Here is a 24,030-nt window from a genome sequence, read left to right on the forward strand (position 1 = left end):
AGCAGGTCACCATCATCTGGGGATCAAGAACGTCTGCGGTAAATTTCACATCAATGGGACCAGCTGTCAAGTGTTGACTGGCGACGAAAGCTCTGGATGTTAGACTTCATCTTTAACTCTTGATTTCATCCTGCAGGACGGCTGTCAATGCACGTCAGATTGTTGTTGGACAGAGCAGATTGAGGATCAGCGTGACGAGACTGGGGACCGGCAGGTTAGCTGGCTTGTTGTCCTTAGCGATGAGGGTCTTGCCCTGACGGGAACACATTCTGCACAACATCCTGGTGCGTCAGCCTCTGCTCTACTCCAGACACGGCTCTGAAGGAACGTGTTCCTGTGTGGCAGATATGTAAGAGATGATACCAGGTGGCCAACATATCAGTCATTCCATATTTAAATTGGTGTACATCTTAATGTTTTGTCATTGTTCTAGAGATACTGGGACTCAGTCATGGAGAGGGTCCAAAGAAAATAATAAATGTGGGAGGGTCTAAGTCGGTGGTGTATAGTAACGAAGTAGAAATACTTCGTTACTGTACTTAAGTAGTTTTTTTGGGTATCTGTACTTTACTTTACTACTTATATTTCTGTTGACTTTTACTTTTACTTCACTACATTTTGCAAAGAAAACCGGTACTTTTACTCCGATACATTTCCCCTGAAACCTTCGTTACTCGCTACAAAATCAAATCTATCTTTAGAAACAAAATGAATCATGAGAGCAGCGTCGGGGACTGTGGTGGAACACAGACTGCAAGCAAGCAGGTTTGGTGAATCAGTGGTCCTAGCAGCAAGTTAAATCATTGGTTAATCACGTTAATGCACAATTGAAAACACGTGCTCTCAAAGCCGCGGTGTTTTGATTCCCAGGATGCTACATGCTATAAGCTAGCGGGCGACTACATGAGTAGAATTCCACTCTACGATGACTGATTTCATGATGGAAGCAGAAATGGAAGCACCTGCTACTCCCGCAACAAACGACGGTGGTGACGAAGACCAACACCAGTGGATCGCTAGCGAGTTAGTGAGCTGAGGAAGTGTTGACAGTTGTGCAGCACTAGATGATCAGATGGAGTTATGATGGTAGCAGTCGCCCAATTGCAGATTCAGCTTCAGCAAAACCTTTATGTTCAAATCAGGCCCATAGGAGTTTACAAGGCAGGCGTCCTTTCTCAAAACACTGACCTGATGCATCAAGTGGATATGTTTTGCTGAACATACTATTATACATTGGCCTCTACATCCTCTAGTCTAATGAGCATACTTATAAACGCACTGTTACAACTCCTTCATAGTGTCATATTGCTTTTCGGAGAATTATGATGATAAGTTCATAGTAGATGCAAAAGTATACTTATGTACAATATATTATGTTGAACATTGTTGCTCCTGAATGGATCACAGCCAACCCAATTATTGTCAACACAGCTCCATGTCCTTGGTCATGGTGCCACAGCACTTAAAAGAATAAACTTCATCATTCTCACAATTCTGACCCTTTGCTTTTTTATTAACAGCATTTACTTGTACTTTTACTTTCAATGAACAGGTTATGATGTTCATTTAATGTTCAGGTTGTGATGTACATTTAATATCAGAAAATTACTTTTGATACTAAAGTACTTTTGTACTTAAGTACAATAAATATCAGATACTTTAAGACTTTTACTCAAGTAGTATTCTAATAGGTGACTTTTTACTTTTACTTGAGTAGTTTTCCAGTAAGGTATCTTTACTTTTACTCAAGTATGGCTTTTGAGTACTTTATACACCACTGGTCTAAGTAAAACATTCAGTACCTTCCCCACCAAAATATCTTCTGAACAAAATAGTGAAAGAACAATTTGTTTTTCAAATGTAGCTCCCACACTAATATTTTAGACTTGCATGAGAGAAATTTGAAGTGCGGCACTGAAAGCTGATGTTCCATTGGGAAAGCGTGTTTGTGCTGGCTCCAGCTTCGGGCTCACTTGGCACGCTCCTCGCTGCCTTCTGAAGAGGTCCGGGAAGCTTGGAGGTGTAAACAGGCAGGCCGGTTCAGAGGACGTAATAAAATTCCTACCATTGGTAGTAGCTGGTGCAGTAGCTGGTGCAAACAGCTGCAGAGGATCAGAGAGGGTCAGTGACACAAGTCTTTCTGTTTCAGTGAACACATCAGTTCAGCATCAACAATAGAGCTGACCTACCTGGTGTTAAGAGAAGGTTAAGGACTCACTAATGAAGTTATGAGAACCAAGTGTGGATTGAATCCTCTTCTGACACCTGCATATACCTTCTGATGAAAGAACAATAGCCATGGACTCTATTAGTTCTTGGCTCCTTTCTGTATTTTACGCTGGGTTGTAGGCTAATGACTTATGCATTGTACATTGTGTCTTCCTGTAACACTGTTTGATTGGCCTCCCTTTACGAGTCAAGACTTTTATGGAACACCATGTCCACCTAAGCCCTATCCAGCCCCTTCTGCCACCGTCTATTGTTTTCCTGGTCCCCTCTCCTCAAAATCACTTTCTCTCATGCTGCTTCTAATGAAAAATCCAAATTACTATTTTTAATTCAATGTTCATGTGATCGTGTTCTTTTTGAGGCTATCAAGACACAATGACCCAAGTTTGACCACAGTTGTACCAATTATACAAAGAAGATGAAACATGTTAATTAGTGAGCTGAAGAGCTGATGGAGACAGATTTTGTTACTCCTAGGGGAGTCAGGCTGGTTGTTTCCCCTCGTTCTCAGTCTTTGAGCTATAAGTAAACCAACTTCTTGCAGTAACTTCATATTTATCGTAGGTGGTATCGATCTTCTCGTCTAACGTTTAGCAATAAAAGTAAATTTAAGTGTTTCCCAAGATGTCGCACTATTCCTTTAAAACTCAAAAATGTACATAGATGAGCATTCTTGAGCTTGACAATTGAAAAGCTTGAAAGAACCCAACCCCTAGATCTTACTAGCTCTCTCCAGAGCTTTCAACCGCATCACATGGCATTCATGAGAGGGCGGGGTTTTGTTGACCTGCAACCTCAGTGGCTGGTAACATTTTATCCGTAATATATTTCTTTTTTTTTCGCCTGATGATGATAGCGTGGCTGAAAGCTTTGACATCTCAAAGCTGAGGTAAATATTCTGCTGTATTAGTATTTACCATCTTCTCAACTGGCCCCTGAATATAGCACACATCTCCCTATCCCTGCCCCTTTCTTCCCTTGACCTCCCCCCCTCCCCACCCTCCAGCATTATTCTCTTCCCTCTCCTCGCCCTGCTCCCTCCCTTTCCTGCTGGCCTCTCAGCAATGGATGTGTGTCTGGGAGAGTGAGACAGAGAGAGAGTGTGTGTGTGAGGGGGAAGAGGAAAGCAGTCAGTAGAATGGATTGGTGCCCGCTCTCCATGCGTCCTTCTTCTTCTCTGTCTCATTTGTGTCCCTCTTCATCCTCCTCTGCCAGCGTTGCACCCAGGGCACCCTCAGTGCCATCCCTCGGGGAAAAGGAGAGTCGTCAGGCGGACAGGCAGCTGAAAACCCAACTCCAATGTCTGCCAGCGATCTGAAGAATGGAGGGGACGAACTAGAAGGTAACTGGAGGCACACACTCACACACACACACTGTTTGCCAGCTGACAATGTTGCTAAAAGGCCGACGCCCACTTCTTCTAAAGTCTCTCGATAGCTAAAGACAAAACAAAGCGGTGAATGGCTGCAGTGTGGCCTGTCTTTGAGAAAAATGAATGAACTGTTTCAAATACAAAAATCATTCAAGTAATAAGTTTAGAGTGAGGCATCAATTTGTGGATGGGCCCTTTAACATTTGCCAGACAGTGTCAACCACCCTTAGTGTGATGAAGGTTCCTCCCTGATCGGGCTGTCGAATCTTCAAGTATGTTTATGAAAAAACAAGGACTTTTTCTTTTAAGAGCTACACTACATCAGAGTCAGTTTGGTGTCCTCTGATGGCCCAAATGTTTATATATAACCTCAAAGTCCATTCAGTAATTGTTATGGAGCTGGCAATCATATCGCATGACAACTGTGCCTAGTTTCCACTGTAGATGGTCCGATTTCCATTCTTTTATGTACACTTTAAGGACTTGCTTAGAAAAAAATAGAATTCCATGACCACTGGGATTGAAGATCATGCCATATGATCAAAAGCTCCACGGCTACTATTTGAAGCTTGCTGGTTCCGAGGCCAAGAATGAACCTTGAATGCTCAAGTAATTTTTTTGTACTTTTCTACCTGGAAAAAAATGTGAGTCAATGTTTTTTATTTCATTTATAAAAATAAAAAAAATGAAAATTGCAAAATTTAAAGGGACAGTGTAGGATTTTGGAGAGACAGCTTAACAAAAGAATGGTCAAAATTGGTGCAGCAGATGTCAAAATAACCTTGTATCAGTCAAACTGTCGAAAACATGGATCCTAAACTTTCCATATTTGAACTCCGTAGTATCTTTTGTGTTCCTGTGACTAGTAAATTGAGATTAGCATGTAAAATCGGTGGAGTTTCTCTTTAAAGATACACAATATCTGCATTAAAAAAGCATGTTAAGCATAGGCCTATCAGAAGGAGGTCTGCCGTCAAACCAACTGTAATTCTCCACCATGTGCCATCATGACCTGAGGGTTTGTTGGTTTCTATATTTCCATGATTAGTCGACTAATCCGTAATTTTGTTCTGAGACAAGATTTCTTGAGGGCTAACCTCGACCATAGAAATTCTCAGTCGACTAACACAAAAGCACCACTTTAAAGTTGTGTTTACCAGACATGTGTTCATAAGTTCCTTGTAAATTAGTCATTCGGCATAAAAAATGCGTAAACAATGACTAATCGATTAAAAATTCTTCATCATCTGAGGCCAAAACAACCAATTAGTCGACTAGGAAGGGGCCACCTGAGATTTCTTTCGTCTATTATACTTTTTTTTTGATACTTTTTTCATGCTGAATGACTTATTTCTAGAAAAAGTAGAAGGCACATCTCTGGTGGTGCTTTTGTGTGATTCTTTGTGGAGAAAATCAGTTTTACAGAATTTATCAACTAATTGAATCGACTACGAATTCAATTTGGTCAAGGACAGCCCCTGCTGGTTTCCATAGAAAACTGCCTTTATCACAGCACTATAGTGCGGTGATCAGTGAGTAACTGCTGTGTTTTCCTCTGTGCATCAGCCCCGGCTTACATAACTCATCACTTTCCTGAAAGTGAGCTCTGTGGTTTATTGTTGTGCAGAGTTGCTGATGATGCTGTTTCAGCTCTCAGACTTTAGTGTTGGGGAGGGACAGCTGGGTGTCCCATGACCTTGTCTGAGACAGAGACGGTCCCGTTTGTGGGAATTGAGATGTCCAAACAGCTACACACAAACTCATTGAGTGGCTGTGTACCATGCACTGTGATGCCATGCACTGTGATGCATGCTTAATCTATCAATTTTATCTTATCAACAAAGCTTTCAACATTAAAGTGACAGAGCAACTGCTTAATGTTGGTGACCTAGCACAGCGCATAACTCACTGATCAGTAAATTATTCAACTAAGACCAATGAGGATGTCATTCAAATGGCAGCATTGTCACGTTACTCTTGATTGTGTCTGAGAAATGATAGCTTGCTACCAGACCAGCCGGCTGACAACAGAGACTTTTTCTGCCATTAAAAGGTCCTGTCCATTACGGTTAGTGGTGCACCGGTTCATAAAACGGTTCGGATCGTATCACGGATCAGAGTCACGGATCGGCTCAAAAATCACAAAAGAAAAAAGGGAGCAAATCTTTTAGAGATTCCTGATCATGTTGTTTTGCCGCTGATACTACTTGCAGATCATTGATGATCCATATTGTCAGATACAGATCCCTTTGTTTGATTATAGCAGCTGGCCTACAAGGCTTCAGGCTTTTTCGCCACCATCCCAAACATCATTTCAACCACTCTGAAATCAGTGTAAACCATCCCAAATTATTATGTTATTCTTTTACTTTGTTATAGTCATTTATAGTTTTTTTTCATAAAAAGTCAAATGATTTGGAAATAAAAGATTGCTTAAGATTAAAACACATCCATTCCTGAATAGTTTTATTGATGATTAAGAGCTAGTGTTAACAGGTTATAGTTCCCTCTCTAAGAGGGAATTTGTTTATGTTGCTGTGAAAACATCTCCTTCAAACAACTGGATTCATTCAAGTTTATCACCAACACTGCATATTATTAGACCACTTTACTAGCTTTTCTGTCAATTTCAACACGGATTGGTTATTTGCAATGTAACCTTAGCATAAATAATCATTAATACCGATGTCCTGATCACATATTTTACTGAACATTGGTGGATAACGATGTCATTAAAACTTTATTTCACACTGTGATGGTCAAGGTAATCTGTTTAATTATTCCGCGGTTCACATGTGTGCCGAAATTTGAGGGGTGATCCGTACGGATCCACTTTACGTTGCAGAGAAATGTTTGACTCAGACGATACATTCCCTAAACATCAACACTGCTGCTGCTTTAGCATTCGGGAGCTTTAACAAAACCAGGGTGTGCTTTTCTTGAGCTGGTGAATGGGAAACACACGATGTTGACAGAGAACTGCCCAGCTGGGAGCAAACCTCAGCACACCACATTGGATTGTATGTCTCTTCTTGGAGGCAGAGCTGCTGTGGAGAAAGAAATAATGATATTCAATCCAATTCAAGCTTTTCTTTCATGGTGAAGGATGCAAAAGTCAAATTTTCCTTTTCCTCTTGACAATTTAGATCCAACATGCTTTGCCTCAGAAAATAGTTTGGCTGAGGTAAGCCACCCGGATCCTGAAGTATCTGGTCTCCACAATCAATTTAGATAATAGATGACATCATAACCTTCAGTCACATGTGAAATATCCCCTCCGCTCTCTTGCCCACTGACGTAATCTTTAATTTCATAATAGTGCATGCATCTTTAATGATATTAGCCAGATGGGCTTTGTTTCAGGTGCAGTTGCAGACCACGCAATAAACCAACAGTGGCTTGTGTATCACAGTGTTTAAGTTTATTTTCATATACATTTACACATATACGAAATTTGTCCTCTGCATTTAACCCATCCCTAGCTAGTTCAGTGTCTTGCTCAGGGACACTTCGGCATAGGACACGTAGCAGCCAAGGATCGAACCGCCAACCGCCTTGTGGTTGCCGGACAACCCTCTCTACCCAGTGAGCCACGGCCGTCCCCAGTGCGAAGGGGTTCTCAGTATTAAGACCAAACCAGCTACTATGTGGTGCTGCTGCTGCAATACTTTTCTCAAGTGTCTTCTGCTTTCTAAGAAACCGAAAAGGGCAAATTTAGTGAAAGCTGTGATGATGCAACAGGCCAGTAACCGTACTGAATCAGAAACACTAGATAGCTCGAGCTAACTGGCAGACATCACCTAAACATCAAGGAAGGAAGTCAAAATACAACTAAGATTTTACGATTTATATTACAGCAACTTCTCTTTCACATTTTTCTATGAACACTATATTCATGATCATAGAAAGTACATGGTAGTGTAATGAATGTGAATGTAAAAGGATTGTATGCTAACTAACTGAAACCAACTAAATATAGCTGCTGATTGTTTTTTTTGTTTAGTAGTTTAATAGTTTCAGCTTCTTTTCCCTAATCCCTTGTCTTTGTTGCCAGTGGGCTTTATTGTAATTTTACATTTCCTGGAAAAATGTGATTCTCCACTGAACTTTCACGCCACTTTTGTAGAATCTGAACAATTCTGACCTTTGCGACTTCCAGTGGTAGGATAAAAAAAAAAAGATATCGGCAAACAAAAAACATATGCAATCACAAAATATTATATTTACATGAAATAAAATCTACACGTTGGGTCGTTAAAAGAGGACTCCACTGATAGCATTGCACTCCCACACAACTGTTTAATGAGACTAATGTTTGTAAAGGTGCTAAATTCTACATTCAGAGCATGTCTGTGATTGAGGTATTGCCTCCACATGGCTCTCAACATGGTGACGGCTAAGCCGGGGGCTAGCAGCTAACAGGGCACACGTAAACAACGGCAACAGCACTGACGGAGCTAACGGTGTCAAGCAACTTCACTGCCAACAGTTGACTTACAGATCTAGGTGTGTTATGATGGTAGCGGCTAATGTAGCCTGGGGCCGCCAGCCCCAAGCAGATTTGAGGAGAGGGCTACGGAGGTCTGGTAGGCTCACATGTTTCCAACTCCAGCGCCATTCAACAATCACGCAAGTGACATCACGCGAGGACATTTATCAAATTTTGCATAGCTTGCCCTGGAGCCACAAACGGCTTAATACAACTCGGTACAGCCCAAGACCTTTCAACAGACTTGGATGTGTAGAATGGCTGAGTTTCCTTTTAACACAACAAATTGCAGTTATGTCTTCAGAGGTGCTCTATCTCCAAGAAATGCATCTGAAATTAAATATACAATCTATTTCATTGGTTAGGGTTTTCTCCAGACCGAACATGTACCTTTTGCCGTCTATTTGAGAACACCTGGGTGGTGCAGTTACATATATTTTAGAACAATAAGGTTGTTCTTCCCCTGTGCTCTGTCTATCTTTCTGTCAGACGCGGTGCCGGTGGCTAAGGTGTGGCCGGAGGTGGAGAGGGCCGAGTGTTTGGCCCGCGGCGCAGCCCTGAAGTGGGCGTCGTGTGTTTTCTGCCGGCCTGAGCACCTGGAGCGACTGAGCCAATACAGGAAGAGAGAAAGTCAAAGGACTTCCTCCATACACACCAGACTCAAGGTGACATCACTGACACATGAACACATACTCATTATGAAACAATGTGACCTCAGTTTATTAAATGATCTCGTAAATTGTTGCAGCTGTGCACGTTAGAAGAAATGATTGTAGTTATAGTAACCACTGTGCTGCTGCTTTCCTTCCAGTCCATGGTCCAGTCGTACCTGGAGGGGGTGGGCTGGGGTCTGCAGCAGCTCCGGGAGGCCAGGGTCGAGCTGAGGGAGGTGTCGCACACTTTGAAGAAAGCAGGGCTGGAGTCCAGTCGGAATGCAGAGGGGGTGAAGTCCCTGGAGAGGCTGAGAGAAGTGTTTGTCAGCCACCGTCAGCTCCTCGCTGCTGTCAGCAACCTGCCGCGCCTTTACTCTGGTGAGATGCTGCACAGTCATCCATTCATCATGAATTCAGTGAATGCTTTCAACATAGAACCATAGACTGTATGTAAGAAGTGGACGTAGTCACTGTGACGTCACGTAATGGTTTGCAGACTGCATATTTTGAAGGCTTGAGTTCAGCATTTTGGCCGTCACCAGAAGTGACACGAGAGGGTGGAGCTAAGTACAACCGAACACTCAAGACATTTTTAGGCGACCAAAATGTAACGATTAACTTTCATGAGGTGAAAAGACACTGTGAAAGGGTAAAAGTTGTAAGACAAAAACAGACAATTCCCAGACTAGACAATGGCGTGGTAACGACCTGTCAATCACAAGGTAGCCCCGCCCTAAAGCTTACTCTGCTTTATGGTCTACTTGACTCTAAATGGACCATCATTTACTAAATGAACATTCTACTGTGATCCATATTGTACATGGAGTAGATAGAATAGTGGTAATATATTACAAATCAGCCCTACAATAAATGCCACTTTTGTGAATCGTGTGTTGTTTAATGGTAAAATATTAAATACATGTGAATTATTCTTGCTGGAACGTTAAACAACTTCAGTCTTTAACATTCCAAAGTAGCAGCAAGAGGTTATTGTAAGTTGTTGACAGTTTGAGAAATGTAAGTGTGCCCGCCGTCCTCCCCTTCCTTGCCCTTTTGCAGTGCGTAGCATGGTGTTGGAGACGGAGCGTCTGGTGGAGTCCCGACGGCTCCTAGAGGCCCACGCCCGTCTGATGGATCTGGAGCACTGGCAGGACGACATCCTCTGGCAGCTCCATGGGGCTGCTGGGATGGCAGGAAGCGCGCTCAGCGCAGAGGACCAGGAGCTAGTGGCCAAATACTTCTCTGGTGTCGGGCAGCTGGTGGACGCCCTGGGTAAGGCCACAGTTTACACAGTGACATCAGTTTCATTAATCTGACTTATTCAAAAGCAAAAATACTGTATATGGCAACTATGTTTTTGTAGTTTAGTGCCCTATATTTCTGTATAGATATAGAAATGTATATGTATCATAATATTTCTACAGAATTTCTTTGGACTAAGGCTCTGTTTATTCTTTGGTTTAGACTTTCCCTTTTTCAAATCTGAATTTTGCTCATTTTAGACAATAATTTATTACAGCCTAGTTCATATACGGCCGTTTGTGATAAGATGCTATTCAATGTATAGGACAAGTTTGTCTACTTTGGATAAATATATACAAATTAAGTATTCTTTTATTTCTTTAAATTAAGGTTTCAAATAAAGTGTCTGTTTCTCAGATATTGGATTAATACTGGTACTAGAATACTATACCTGGTCCTACTGAGGACAAAACAGAGAGAATATCTGCTGAAAAGATGTTGTTGCTTAGTCATTGTGAAGATTTGCTAATGTACATTGCATATAACAGTTCATTGGTTTCTCAGCTTTGAGAGAACGTTAAACCTCATGCAAGAACATTTTGGTATTTTTATTCTGACGGTGGCTCGTATGAGTGAGCCACGTCAAACGGATAAGATGTGTAAATGACCAGCCTAAACATGCAAACAAACCACAAGGCCATCGAATACTGCAACAAGAGGGGCTTAAATAATATAAGATGTTCATAATGATATTGTAGTGTTATACAATTCAAATGAATGGTGATATTGTTCGGCTATATGAATTATTTAGAATTATATTGGCCTATAATTTGATTACCAGAATGAAACTGAATAATATAAACCTAACTATGAAGTGTAATTGATATAGGGTTATCAAACTCAAAATTGCTTCCAAGTAATGAAATATACAACCCATTAGTGAAAGAGTTTGGCTTGGATCAAAGCAGACTGATTGTTCGTGACTCCTACGACAGGTCTGGACCAAACTGTGTCGGACTCATACAAGCCACTTAAGAACCAATCAGTTCGTAGGAGTGCTTCTTGCACGAGGCCCATTGTTCCTTGATGCTTCTCTGATGTTGCTTTTATCTAAACATGGCTACATAATATATTATAATGTAGATGATTGTTCAGTCTTGTCATTAAATCTAAATCATGAGATCAAATTCAGACAGATCACCTGCAAAGATATGGGGAGCTCAGCTAGCTTAGGGAACAGTTAAAGCAAATTTTCTTTTGTCTTTCTTTCTTTTTGGCCACTTGGGGGCAGCGGAACAAGCTCAGAACACACCACTGACATAGTTTCACCTTTATTAAGTTGTTAGCAAACATGTTGGCAAAAAGGTTTGCTGTTTGCACACCCAGTGGACTCGTAGTGACATCAGCATGGCCGTTCTCCAGCCCCAGCTACAGTAGTTGCTCACATCGTCTGTCTGCTGATTAGTTCTGGCCAGCTAACCTAAAGTCAGAACTTTTTACGAGACAAAAAACATTATTTTGCTAAAGAGCGAACCTCAATTGTAGCTGCAGTTAGCAGCTGTTTGGGGGCCATGGAATCCAAAACAACAATGAACATGAAAATCTCTACAGAGTTGAGAGGAGCTGCATTTGGGTGATAAGTATCTGTGGGTTTGTAAATTGTAACAAGCAATTGGTCGCAGCACTCTGCACCTCTGAATTTTTGTAACAGACGTGACTGTCACAAATAGCACTGTTAACACTATTAAATTCTCCGTGCCAGGCTGCGTTGTCTCAGTCATGCCCCCTGTCACTGCAGGTAAGGAGCTGTGGGCGGTGGTGAGTAGCGCTCTGGCTCTGGCCCAACAGAACCCCACGCCGTTCGTATCAGCAGTGAGGATCGTGGAGCGGGAGGAGGCCCTGGACCGAGCTCTACTGGAGGAGCGAGGGGGGCCCAGAGGCACCAGCAGGCCCCTGCCCCCAGGACGACCTCGCTGCTGGAGAGCATGCTTCTTCCAGGTCGTGTACCAGCTGATCCAAACTTTTTTTTTTTTTTTTACCAAGTTCTCTTTTTTTACATGTCTAATTGTATGTTGCCTTTCTTTTGTCAGGTACTAGAGGAGGCGGTCTCAGCACGGTTTCGCAGCGTTTCCTACCTGCACACGCGCAGCCCGGGTCTAGCAGGCCACCTCTCTGCTCTCCAGCACGGCATCATGGCTGATCTGGCCACCGTGCGCCACCTGCTGGAGCACTGCGTCCCGCCGCGCTACCGGCTGACGGGGGCCTACCTGAAGGCCAGCCACCGCTGCTTACACGCTCACCTGGCACAGGTCAGTGATGAGAGAGTCTCAGAACAGTAACGGGGACTATTTTTGTTGTCACCCAAGATCATAGTTTACATGTATTATAATAGGAACCATAAGACTTAAACATGGTCTTTAATGGATTGTCCCAAATCTATTCTTAATTAATATATTCGTTTTCTCTACGGCAATCACCAACTGGAGTTTTTCGGTTTATCCTCATTTTCATCAACTATTTTTAAAACTGGTGCCCACCTCATGATACACATTGATACTTGTGGCCTAGGTTAGCAGCTGGGACCTGGAGAGTGGTGAAATCTTTGCTGTGCTCAACTGGGTGCTACACATCTACAACAGGTGAGATTCATGACCTGCACAGACTCTATTTCATTATTTGTCTTTCCCTCTGTGTGTGGGTTTATTGCGGTTTGTGTAATGTTTTGCAAAATATAAATCAGAATCAGCTTTATTGGCCATTTATGCGTACGCATACACGGAATTTGACTCAGATTTTCACATTGCTCTCAACGTACAAACATAGAATATACAAATAAACAAGAAAAATATGAAGACATTAAAGACAACTAAGTAGAACAGAGGTAAGCATAAACATTTAACATTTAACCACTATGTAAAATATAAATATATATACAAAATTATATACATGAACATGAAGAACAATGGATTTGAGATATTAGTGCAGAATGGTGGTAATAGTGCAAATGGAGGTGCAGTATGACTGATTAATTGTTCATCAGAGTGACAGCCAGTGGAAAGAAGCTCTTCCTGTGTCTGGTGGTTTTGGCGTACAGAGCCCTGTAGCGCCTACCAGAGGGGAGGAGTTGGAACAGCTTGTGTCCAGGGTGTGAAGGGTCTGCAGTGATCTTTCCTGCCCGTTTCCTGACTCTGGAGGAGAACAAGTCCAGGATGGAGGGCAGGCTGGAACCAATGATTCTCTCTGCAGACCTGACAATCCGTTGTAGTCTGTTTCTGTCCTGTTTGATGGCCGATCCAAACCACACAGTTATGGAACAGAGAACAGACTGGATGATGGTGGAGTAAAACAGAATCAGCAGCTCCTGAGGCAGGTTGAACTTCCGGAGCTTAACTTTAATACCTCATACTTGGTAGTTCACTGCTACTTGATAGCCATCTTTGGCGTTCCCCTTATACCAGCCAGTCTCACTGAGAAAGATTGTGATGCTGTGGCCTTTGCCTCGCTCATAGGCCGTAGACATATTCTGTTACAGTGGAAAAGCCCGAATCCACCTTCGACTACCTCCCGGCTAAATGATTTAAAAATATATATATGGAGAAAACATTTTTTTTTCAAGCTCAGATTGTGATGATGATGTTTTGGCAGCCCAGACATGATGGGTCATCCAGCGCTGGTGACCGAGATGGAGAAAGTGGAACTAGGGCCTCTCATCTCCACCGAGGGACTGGAGCAGCTGCAGAACAAATACGTGCAGAGTGTTCGGGTGAGTCCACCGTCTGGAAGTACGTACGACTACACATTTTGTGTTGGACCGCCACGATATCACATTTTCCAACAATTTGATGGATATTATCTGTTTACAAAAATGGTGATATTGAAATTGAAAGTTGCTCGGAACCATGTTAAAGTGCTAGGACATGTAGTGGAACTACCTGTGTTATACTGATTCAGTGTGTTCATGTTGTTGCTGTTCTAGAAGAGTGTATCAGAGTGGATGCACAAAGCCCTACAAGTGGAGTTGCAAGACTGGCAGAGAGACCAGGAACCAGATACAGACCATGAAGGCTTCTACCAGACCAGCTTGCCCACTATCATCACACAGGTAAACACACACACACACCAACCATACATTTCTTTAATAAAACCCGGAACCTCGTCAATCTCTTTTGACATCTAGTAGGAAGAATGCATCTGATCTCTTCCTTCATAAGTCTGATTCATCTCACATGCAGCTGGACCATTGGACATTCTTATCCTGGTTCTAGAGCTGCTGGACCAGCTTTTTACCCTCCCAGATAAACTGGAGGGTTGTGGAATGCAACTCAATTGTGCAAAGTATCTCAACATCCAGACAAGGTGTGAAGAGTGTCCAGTTTGGTGATGGTGATGATATTGTCACAGTTCCAACGCCTCCTGGAAACAACCTGGAAACCTGATAATCCAAAAACAATGTTTATATTGGCTGAGTACTAGGCTATCAGAGCTCCCCAAAACAGATCACACTGCCACATGAATTTATAAGTTATGTTCAGGATCATATTAACCCTCAAATGGTAGTATTGGTTAGTATGGTCATGTTGTGGAAATGCTGTGAACAAGTCATGTGCAGGTTGGATGACATTACATAACACTGCTTTCTTCCCAACTTGTTTTAAATGGTGTTGGGAACTAAAGGAGCATGTTTGGGTTATCAGCATTTAAGAAACTGAATTCTTGACATCAATAGAATTATTGATGTATGTAACAATTATTAATGATTATTAATAACAACGGGGCACCACCCTGCGAACAGGGACCAATAACCAAACGATAAAACTAAGTCTCATAATTTGTAGTCACTCATAATGTCAATAGTCTGCGTATGACTATACATTCAGTGACAGTGAAGGTTTTAAGTTCGAGCACAGGCTACTACATACAGGTTCATCAAATACATATGCACAAGTAATCACAGACGACTGCTCCTTAAAGTATAACAGAGTTTATTAAATCAAAATAATAAATGATCAAATCAATTATAATATTGCAACCAACAAACGTTATCATACAATTTTATATGCCTAAACTAAAGAATGAATAAAATGGATGAGGGTGTATGTCTGTGTGTGTATGTCTATATGTGTGTATGTGTGTGTGTGGGTCTGTGGGTGAAAAGGAAGGGGAGTCTTACAGCTACCGCTAAAGACTACAAAGATGGCGGCGTCGAGTGACACGGGCCAAAAGGGGAGGGGCCTTAAGATACTACAGCTAAACTACCACCAGATGGCGGAGTCGAGTGACTCGGACAGAATGGCGGTGAGACTGCTGTATGTAATCACGTGTGCCTGGGCAGCACGTGATGTGAGGCGATCGTTTGAATGGGGTTTCCCCAGGGGCAGAGATAAGAAAGAGAGCAAAGGTGGGGGTCATGAATCAAACTTCTGCGTGCGGTCCGCGTTGTAGTGAGAATGGGGAAGTTGGCCGTATCGTACACAACGTGCCGTTGTCGGTAGAACTGCCAGCAGTTATGTACGATAGCCGAGATTCCACACTTCACTCACAGAGCTGATTTAATGAGGAGAGAATACTACACGAAGTGTAATAAAACAAATGAAAATAAATCAAATAAATCCCAAGCAAACAGTCATAGCAGTTCATACACAATGCAACGGAACTTCTCTGCTCCGTAAGGAGTTGCGCAATATCTCAATATCATGCGACAGTAACTTAAACACACAAAAACACGGGAATATCAACATATAAATGAATGACCTAAATTAAACTTACGTTAATTTAAGCTAAGCTATGCCCAGATGCCAAGAATCTTACTTGTCGATGCTTCGTTGCAACGTTGAAGTGTTCGTGGCAAAGTGGTCCTTTTTCCTCGGCAAGAAGGGGGAGCAGGGGGAGCTTGCTTGCAACGCGGCTTTGCCGGCGCTGTGTTGTCGTGGCGTGGCTCGCTCTGGAGCGAAACGCAGACGTGCTCTATCCTCGCTGCAGGGAGGACAGTTTAACTTAGGCTCCCGGTAATCATCGGTCAGGAGAGGATTAGACGTCTTCCTGCCGGAGTGTGCACCAAAAAGAAAAAGAAGCAAAAAGCGGAGAACGGATCGCTGATGCGGATTCGTCTGGCGGGCTGAGTGGGCCTTTACTCAGCGTGGAACACGGCTGTTTCGTACAGCGAAATGGCTTGTCAGGGTTTGAGGGGCCGTTGCTTGCTCGTGGCCTCCGTCGTGCTGGAGGGGGGAGGAGAGGCCGATGTGTCTTCATGTGTCCAGGACGAAGGTCCGGGCGAAGAGAGCGTTGTGTGCTCCCTGTTCGACGGAGGTCGAAGGGAAAAAGCAAGGAGGTGTGATCTGCAGGCACTTTTGTTGGACAGTGGTTGAACCACAGGGGTCCTGGGGTCTCTTGGCCTTCGGCCAATGAGATTGCAGCGGTGCATTCAGGTGACCATGGTTTTTTTTGGGGGGGGGGGGGAATTTACACCCTAGTGTGACATTCCTTTGCTCTCATCAAACTACAAATCAGGATGAAACCTTTGCTTGACACAGTGAAGGCCTGATTCTCTTTGTTCACAGCACATGTTGAAGCCATTTGGTCAGACCCCAACAATGGTTTAATAATGTCAAAATTGGTTAGCAAGTTCGGTTCCGTGGCTAAAGGTGACACGCAGGCTAGCTTGCTTTGCCTGCAACGTTTGTAAGGTTTGTGATTAACGGTGGCTTGGAGCAATGGTTACAAATGTGTGTCGAGAGAATTGGATAGTACTGAATTGAAAACCGGGGTCAAAAAAATCAATGGGAGCCCAAAACACCGGCTAGCGGTACTTTTTTAAACTTTGCTAACATTGCATTGTTGAAGTAAAATGGACCATTGCATGACATGCAATGTCTCTTAAAAGACTCTATTTAATATTACTCGTTAAGGGGCTGATGAATGTATGTATGTATGAGTGATGAACTGATAAAGAGTCTGTGGCAGTTAATAATCCTAGCGAACTCATCTCTAACTTTGAATAAATTTGTCAAACTTTCTAATCATTTAAGAGATGATTTCATGGAGAAGTTATAGCCACAGACTGCACGTCGTTTAAATCAGACTTCCACAGAGAATAACATATTATCCTTGTCTGTCATACCAGCTAGCTCATCACTGGAAATGTCCTGGAAAGGATCTCTAGAAAAGAGTGGGAACCCCTATTGACCTTTTGGCTGTAATACAACATGACCTCCAGTTCGCACTTAAAATGCTTTGTCGACGTCTTTGGCCTCTAGCTCTGGGTCGTGACCTGAAGAGTGAACTTTGTCTTCTTCTGTTTTGAAACCTACTCTCAGCAATTGATCTACCGTTCAGCATCATAGCATCACGTTACCCGCAGCAGCAGCATCATATTATATCATGTGTTTGGTGGATCTGCTTAATGGAACCATGGCAGATGCTGGAGGAGAACGCCCGGGTGGCTCGGATGATCGGAGAGTCCCTGCGAGATCAGACGATACAGATGGGCCTGTATGAGATGGAGAACCTCCTAAACAGGTGTGGTTTGGTGCAGGTTGCCTGTCAGCCTTTTTTCCCCAGTATACAACAGCAAGGGGAAAGCCTTTACTTTCACTTGGAGTGGTTGCTTTTCGTTCTTGATGATTACATTACATTACATGTACAGGCACAGTACAGTCATTTAGCAGATGCTTTTATCCAAAGCGACTTACAATTCAGATTCTATCATTCATATACCGTAGGCACAGCCACGGGGATCGAACAGCCGATCCTCTGATTGAAGGACGGCCCTGCTTTCCGCTTAGCCACAGTTGCCTTCTTTGACTTTCTGACTTTTAGTTAAAACTCAATTCCTAACGGCTGGCTCAGTAACTGTTATCTATCTGACTCACAAATCTCACTAATCGGAACTCCGTAACGAACACCCACAGAACACAAGAAAGATTGGATTTTTGTTCAGTCCACGCAGGTTTATTTGCATCACACAGAGTACAAGTAAACCAAGTTGTCCCTGAATCAACTAACTTCACAATAGCAATGTACATCACTTCATACCTTCATTCTGCTCTAGGTTTGGGTAACTTCGATTAATCAGAGTCTATTTCCCCACTCGCCTTCCTCTGATTTAGCGTCAGTGGCAGCAGGTCACCGTGACCGGCTCGTGTTTCCCATCCGTTAGAAAACCTGCATTACTTGAACATCTGCTTCACCTCCCCCATCTATCTTTACCCAGGCTCCTAGGCCTCTATGCTTACCCACCTACTCTCAAGGGAACAACGAAGTGTCTGGGACAGAGAGTCAGTTGACAAGCAAATCCACCTGAGATGAGCTTGGTTGAGTTGTGCATGTTTATGTGCGGCAAAACCTAGGCTCCCTGGCCCTTCTTAATCCCTTGGCCATCATAAATTACAGCCCTCTGCATGCTTTTTTCCTGATTTCCCTTATACCCGTTATCAGTGGACGCTTCACTAATTGTAGTCTGACAGTCCCCTTTCTTTCACCCCCTGACAGCGCATCCTGTTTCCCATTCACACAATTGTGAAGTAGTGTTTTCAAAGATTGAACTTTGCTTTACCTGCATATCAAAAGGTTACATGGTTGAGGCGGCCAAAATAGCACAGACACCCACACACCCTTTCATTCACCTCCATTCCTTCACATCACAGGTTTCGAGAAGCTCTGGTGGAATTTGGGAAAGAGCATCGCAGGGATCTGAGCAACAACAAAAACAAGTTCTACTTCCACTATCTGCTGGCATCCATCAGCAACTGCATCATCCTCAAGTGAGACAATGGCAGCTTTCAAAGCTTCATTTTGGACACACATAATGGATTACTAGATTGACTTTGTTTCCATGCTCTGGGAGAGGTACTTCATACTGTAAATAAGGATCCGTTTCTTGAGGTCCGCAAAAAAGGTCGAGGTCATGTCCATTTATCGTACAATAAGTCGATAACTATCAATGATTGAGGTCATGTCCATATATTGTACGTAGATTATGTAAAAATAATGGAGGCCTGTCTGTGTAGTAGTCCTCCCAGCACATTACAAGAATTGACAAAATACAACAACAAACAGGCCTGAATCAAATCCACGTTGTCCTTCGTTTTCGATACAGAAAGTCCACAGAGAGTCTGCAGAAGCAGCAGTCGTCCCGCTCGGCGGGACAGTTCTCTCGGACTCCTCCAAACCCCCTGGCAGCGCTGGACCGGGCGGTGAGACGGGCGTGTTGCCTGGTGATGGATCAGCTCCTGCTGGACCTCCAGCCCTTCCTCCCGGGCCTGCTGACCCGATCCTGGCTGGTCCAGGGAGACCCCACCCCCAAACTCTGCCGCGTCCTCGAGCGCCACCTGGAGATGCACGGCCGCGTTCGACCACCCTGCAGACAGGTCACCGCTTGGCTCTGAATCTGTCTGCACTGTGTAGATGCTATTTCAGTTGCACAGACGTTTCTCAGCAGTAGAGCTGTTTTTGACAATATATTATCCAAAGGTTCTTCTGTGGTTGCAGCTGAAGAACCTTCTTGTTACCCCAAATAGTTTCTCCATGTGTGTTAATGTACATTATGTGGTATAAGATTATTTATTTCTTGAATACCTCAAAAAAACAAATATGCCCACTGTCGTCCAAATGTATGAATATTTATCAAACCAGGAATTCATCGTATGGCTACGTAAATTATGAACTCAAAACTTTTGCCCATTTATGCTTTTGGCTCAGTGTCAGCTGAAATCATTTTAGAAGGCAAACCAATAGCTCTTGAATTTTCTACCTTGTGATTGACAGGTTGTTGCCAGAGCCGTACACGGTGTTTCTACCACGGTGCCACTCCTTTGCGTCCAAATATGATCACTTCCGTTCACTGGTTGCAAAAAATCCAAGATGGCGACGAGCAAAATTACGAACTAGAGGCTTGAAAACCGAAGTGCACAAACCAATGCGTGAAAGTCACGACGACTATGTCAACCTCTTATCTATGATCCAAGGATATATATATTTCCAAAATACTTATTGCAGCATAATGTTTTGTAGCCCGACATCTTAACTGGAGCTGCTTCACTCTGCTTACAAGAGACATGTCCTTGCCATTGCTCTGAACCTTGTGCCATGTGTGCTCAACATGCAGCGTCTGCAGGAGGAGGCCCAGTGGCTGACGGTGGTGGAGTACGTCAGGGCTCTGATGCAGAAGAGGCTGGTGTGTCGCAGCGCCGAGGAGAGGAGGCAGCTCGCCCAGCAGATGGTTCAGGACGACCAGCAGTTCAGAGAAATCCTCCACGGCCTGGTGAGGAGGAGCCGCCGCTTTCTGTCACGATTCAAAAACAGTTTGCATTATCACGGTGTTAGACAGCTTTTATAGAAGTAATGAATACTACAGTGGTTGAGGGAAGCCTAACTGATTCAATGGAAAAATGCTTAGATTACACTTTAACATGTGCTACTGTAGAATCAGTGTTAAAGAAGTCGACGTAAAAAATTCTATAGAGACTATAGCTTTAAGCCTTAAGTTCAGCAGTTTGGCCGTCGCCCATCTTGTTTTTTTAAAACCAGAAGTGGTTTGAGAGGGAGTGGAGCAAAGTACAACCGAACGCTGACATTTTAGACGACCAAAAATGTGACATTAACTTTCAGGCAGTAAAAACACACTGTGAAAGGGTTAAAGTTCTAAGATGATAACATGGACGACTGCCAGACCAGACAACGCCGTGGTAGCGACCTGTCAATCACAAGGTAGCTCTGCCCATAAAGTATACCCGCAGTGTGCCACACACCCTGTGTTCCCCCCTTCCTAACCCTAGATCCAGTGTACCGCTGAAGTCTTAGGATTTCATGGGTGCAAGTCAAGGCAGCTAGGGTGCACACGTATTTGCACACACATCACCAAGGCTGATGGCTGTAATAAATAAGTCCATTCATACAAAGTTTACCCAACGCAACAACGATGCCCTGCAAAAGAATCCACACAGCACCCTCTGCTTCTTCTCGTTACTGTGCTGGTACCCAAGAAGAGGAGACACGGTGTCCTGCTTTAATCTAGGTTCCTGCTAAAGGCACTGGATTGAATTTGAAGCTTCGCGCAACCTCTGACTGACTTTGTCATTCAAGGCAGAACATGGCTCTCGCACTCATTCATATTTGTGAATAAATGTTTAGCAATTTGAATAATGAATACTTCTGGACATTATTACGCTTTTAAAAGACAATTTTATTGACAATTGCAAGAGACAAATATTTCTTTTACGATTTTAGATACTCCCCGACAAGTTCCTGTTGAGGCTTTCTCCCCGAGACAGGTTGCTGCTTGGGCCCATATAAATCAAACTCATTACGTACCTGTCTGCAGGAGGGTGAAGGCTCAGTACCTGAAGTGAATCCTTTGTCCTTACTACCCGTCCTCGCTGACTTCATCCGACTGAAAGACCCCGGTATGCTCACTCTGGAAGTTTCTGGACTCGCAGCCAAGTACCCCGACATCAGGTAATCTGACCTCACCTGCTTTTCAGTCCTCCATGCTAATAGTAAAAATGATTTAATATTAATGGTGTTCAGTCAAAAGGGTTATTTTGAAAAGCCAACATTATCATTTAAAAACATGAAACATTTTGTAATATTGTGCTCTTTATGACCATGTTTTTTTATTTCCCCTCAGTGAAGAGCATGTGTCTGTCCTGCTGGATATCCGTGGGGATGTCTCCAGGGACATGAGAGGGGCTGTGCTGGACTTGCTGGAGCAGAGCGCCCCCCCTCTGCCTGCGGGATACCGGCCCATCTTCACCGACATCCTGGTCCCCCCCCCCACCATGGCCTTCTGTCTGCCCACCACCAAGTGTGCGTGATGGCGACTGAAACTGCAGCTTACACGCATCAATCATACTGGGAGCTGCCCAGTGTCACCGTCTTCTTTTGTGTCCCAGTGAAGTGTGTCCCAGTTGCTGCCGTGCAAGGTTAGCATCCATGAGCCACTATAGCTCGATTAGGTTGCAAGGTAAAACGATATCTTTGTCACAACTTGTTCTCATGTGTCTCAGCGACCATTGACAGTACTTTCTACTGAGCAAATGCTTTGAATGCCGTCAGCAAAAATTCCTTTTTCACCTTCGCTGTGTTTGGGCGACAGCAGACATTTTAGAGGCCGATACTTTAAAACTTCGGCTCACAAAACCAAATGGTAAATGGACTGTACTTGTATCGTGCTTTTCTAGTCTTTCTGACCACTTAAAGCGCTTTCACACTACTTGTCATCATTCACCCATTCATACACTGATGGCAGGGGCTAAGTGACACCTGCCTATCAGATTCTATCACATTCATACACCATAGGCACAGCTACGGGAGCAATTTTTGCAAATCCATCTGCATGGCTATATGTTGCTGCTGAAACGTTTTTCTGACTCGGGTCCACCAACACGTTAAGTTACATCCATCACGTAACACAATAGCACCTATTGGAGATATTTAATTAGGAACTTGTGACACCTTTCTGACTCCTGACCAATAAAAAAACCACTGACAGACATAGTGCAAAATCCTCCTGCAGCCTGTGAGATATTCAGGGTCTGCTTTTAGGTCTTCTCTCTGAATGTATTCAACTGTGAAGCCTGACGGCTCCAGCAGAAGAAGGCTGGTTTTCAGTGAGGGCTCCTGGACTGTACACCATCCCACCTGAAAAACGTAGGCTGCTAATTCATTACTTTAATTACCTTTCAAATCTATTATTCATGAACTTGTTTTTTTTATTTTCTCCAATTTTAACTTGTATTGCTGTTCATATTGGGTATTTTGAATCCGATTTTTCTAAGTATTTATTGTATTTATGTGTTATTGTTCTGCTGTTATCTTTTGTTCTGGTTCAATGCCAGCCTCGAAAGCACATTGTAAACACATCTTTAAATAAATCCTTTGTCAAGCAAACTTAATGTTTGACCTATTGCTTGGATTAGTTAATTTTTACGAATAGTGCCCAGTACATATTGTGATGACCCCTCCCTTCCACCAGGGGTCTGTGTCCTGTTTCCTCTCAGTTTGTCTTTCAGGATGTTGATCGGCCACTGATGGGCAACACCTGAGCCTGGTTTGGTCCCAACTATAAAGGCTTCCCCTCTTCTTCGGCTGGGGGCCTCCCCGCTCCTCTCCGACTCTTCTTTGGCTGGGCCTCCCCGTGCCTCTCCTCCCTGCCTCCTGTTTGGAGGACTTGGCTGCTGCTTTGTTTTGATTATTTGTTTAGTTCAGTTATTGGTTCATTAAATAAATGTGTACGGTATTTATTACTTTTAACTAGTGATGGCGAGATGAAGCCTCATGAGGCATCGAACCACTTCAGCCAATTGGTTCGAGAAAGGGTTCATTTCTCGAAGCTTCATGTGCACACGATACCACCTACTGGCCAAGTGTATAATCACAGGCAGCTGTATCTGAACCACATAATGTGATGCATTGAATTGTTGTGTCTGTTATGGCTGTTGGGAATGACTATGAATTACAAAAATGTATGACCAAATAATTTCTGTACATAAATGATCACATATGTGCATAATAAAATATTTTTTGAATGTATTCTGTGTGTGTAAATTTTCCCAAAATGGTAGTATCATATGATATGGCAGGTTGTGTAATGATGTTATTATGTCACTTTAGGAAAATGGCATGGGCTTAAGCAGGCAGAGGACAGTGAAAGTGCTTGTGGAACTAGGAAGAGGGGACTGAATATGCTTGTGGAACTTGGACAGTGATGTACAGGACACGGGACATTTTATTCATTTTTATTCAGAAATAACAGTTTCTCAACAGTGTTTGGTTTTAAACGATTCCTTTTTTTGACACAACCTCTCCGGCCTTTGAAAACACCCTTTCACAGGCTACAGAAGATGCTGGCGTGCACAAAAACGCAAGAGCAAGTCTATATACATTTTCATACAGGAATTTTTTCCTCTCCCAGTACTCCAGAGGCTTTTCCAGCCTGCTTATATTTGGCTCGGAAAGGTAGCGCTGGACCTCCACAGTGGCATCTGCTGTTACATTTTGAGTCTTCCGTGCCTCCATGACGCTGGTGTCTAAACGATGCCACAGTTTGC

The 24,030-nt window shown here is 43.3% G+C and overlaps 1 protein-coding gene across 5 annotated transcripts; it reads left to right on the forward strand.

The window, feature by feature from the left end:
* The first annotated feature begins 237 nt into the window (after positions 1–237).
* On the forward strand, positions 238–23,437 carry LOC306786438 (exocyst complex component 3-like protein). Of its 5 annotated transcripts, none has more exons than XM_079297410.1 (16): positions 238–349; positions 3,445–3,571; positions 8,580–8,755; positions 8,902–9,121; positions 9,803–10,015; positions 11,784–11,983; positions 12,076–12,294; positions 12,554–12,624; positions 13,631–13,748; positions 13,962–14,087; positions 17,400–17,500; positions 18,628–18,744; positions 19,080–19,350; positions 20,088–20,243; positions 21,303–21,436; positions 21,609–23,437. In XM_079297410.1, the coding sequence occupies exons 2-16, from the start codon at positions 3,529–3,531 to the stop codon at positions 21,793–21,795; spliced, it is 2,352 nt and encodes a 783-aa protein (XP_079153536.1). In that variant the 5' UTR covers positions 238–349; positions 3,445–3,528; the 3' UTR covers positions 21,796–23,437. The 5 variants fall into 5 exon arrangements, 2 of the variants coding, with proteins under 2 accessions (XP_079153536.1, XP_079153535.1); XR_013772486.1 differs by lacking the exon at positions 238–349 and having other exon boundaries at positions 3,327–3,571; positions 21,609–22,630; positions 22,956–23,437; XR_013772487.1 differs by lacking the exon at positions 238–349 and having other exon boundaries at positions 3,327–3,571; positions 21,609–21,944; positions 22,526–23,437.
* The last annotated feature ends 593 nt before the right edge of the window (positions 23,438–24,030 follow it).

The sequence above is a fragment of the Melanostigma gelatinosum genome (assembly GCF_949748355.1).
Source record: "Melanostigma gelatinosum genome assembly, contig: SUPER_1_unloc_2, whole genome shotgun sequence".
Classification (NCBI taxonomy): Eukaryota; Metazoa; Chordata; class Actinopteri; order Perciformes; family Zoarcidae; genus Melanostigma; species Melanostigma gelatinosum.

What these genes read in the sequence shown, in the direction of transcription:
- LOC306786438 (XM_079297410.1), top strand. Translation starts at nt 3,529, where the DNA reads ATGTCTGCCAGCGATCTGAAGAATGGAGGGGACGAACTAGAAG. An exon ending in TGGAGGGGACGAACTAGAAG is followed by an intron (nt 3,572 to 8,579) that starts GTAACTGGAGGC and finishes TCTTTCTGTCAG; the next exon opens with ACGCGGTGCCGGTGGCTAAG. An exon ending in GCCAAGTACCCCGACATCAG is followed by an intron (nt 21,437 to 21,608) that starts GTAATCTGACCT and finishes ATTTCCCCTCAG; the next exon opens with TGAAGAGCATGTGTCTGTCC.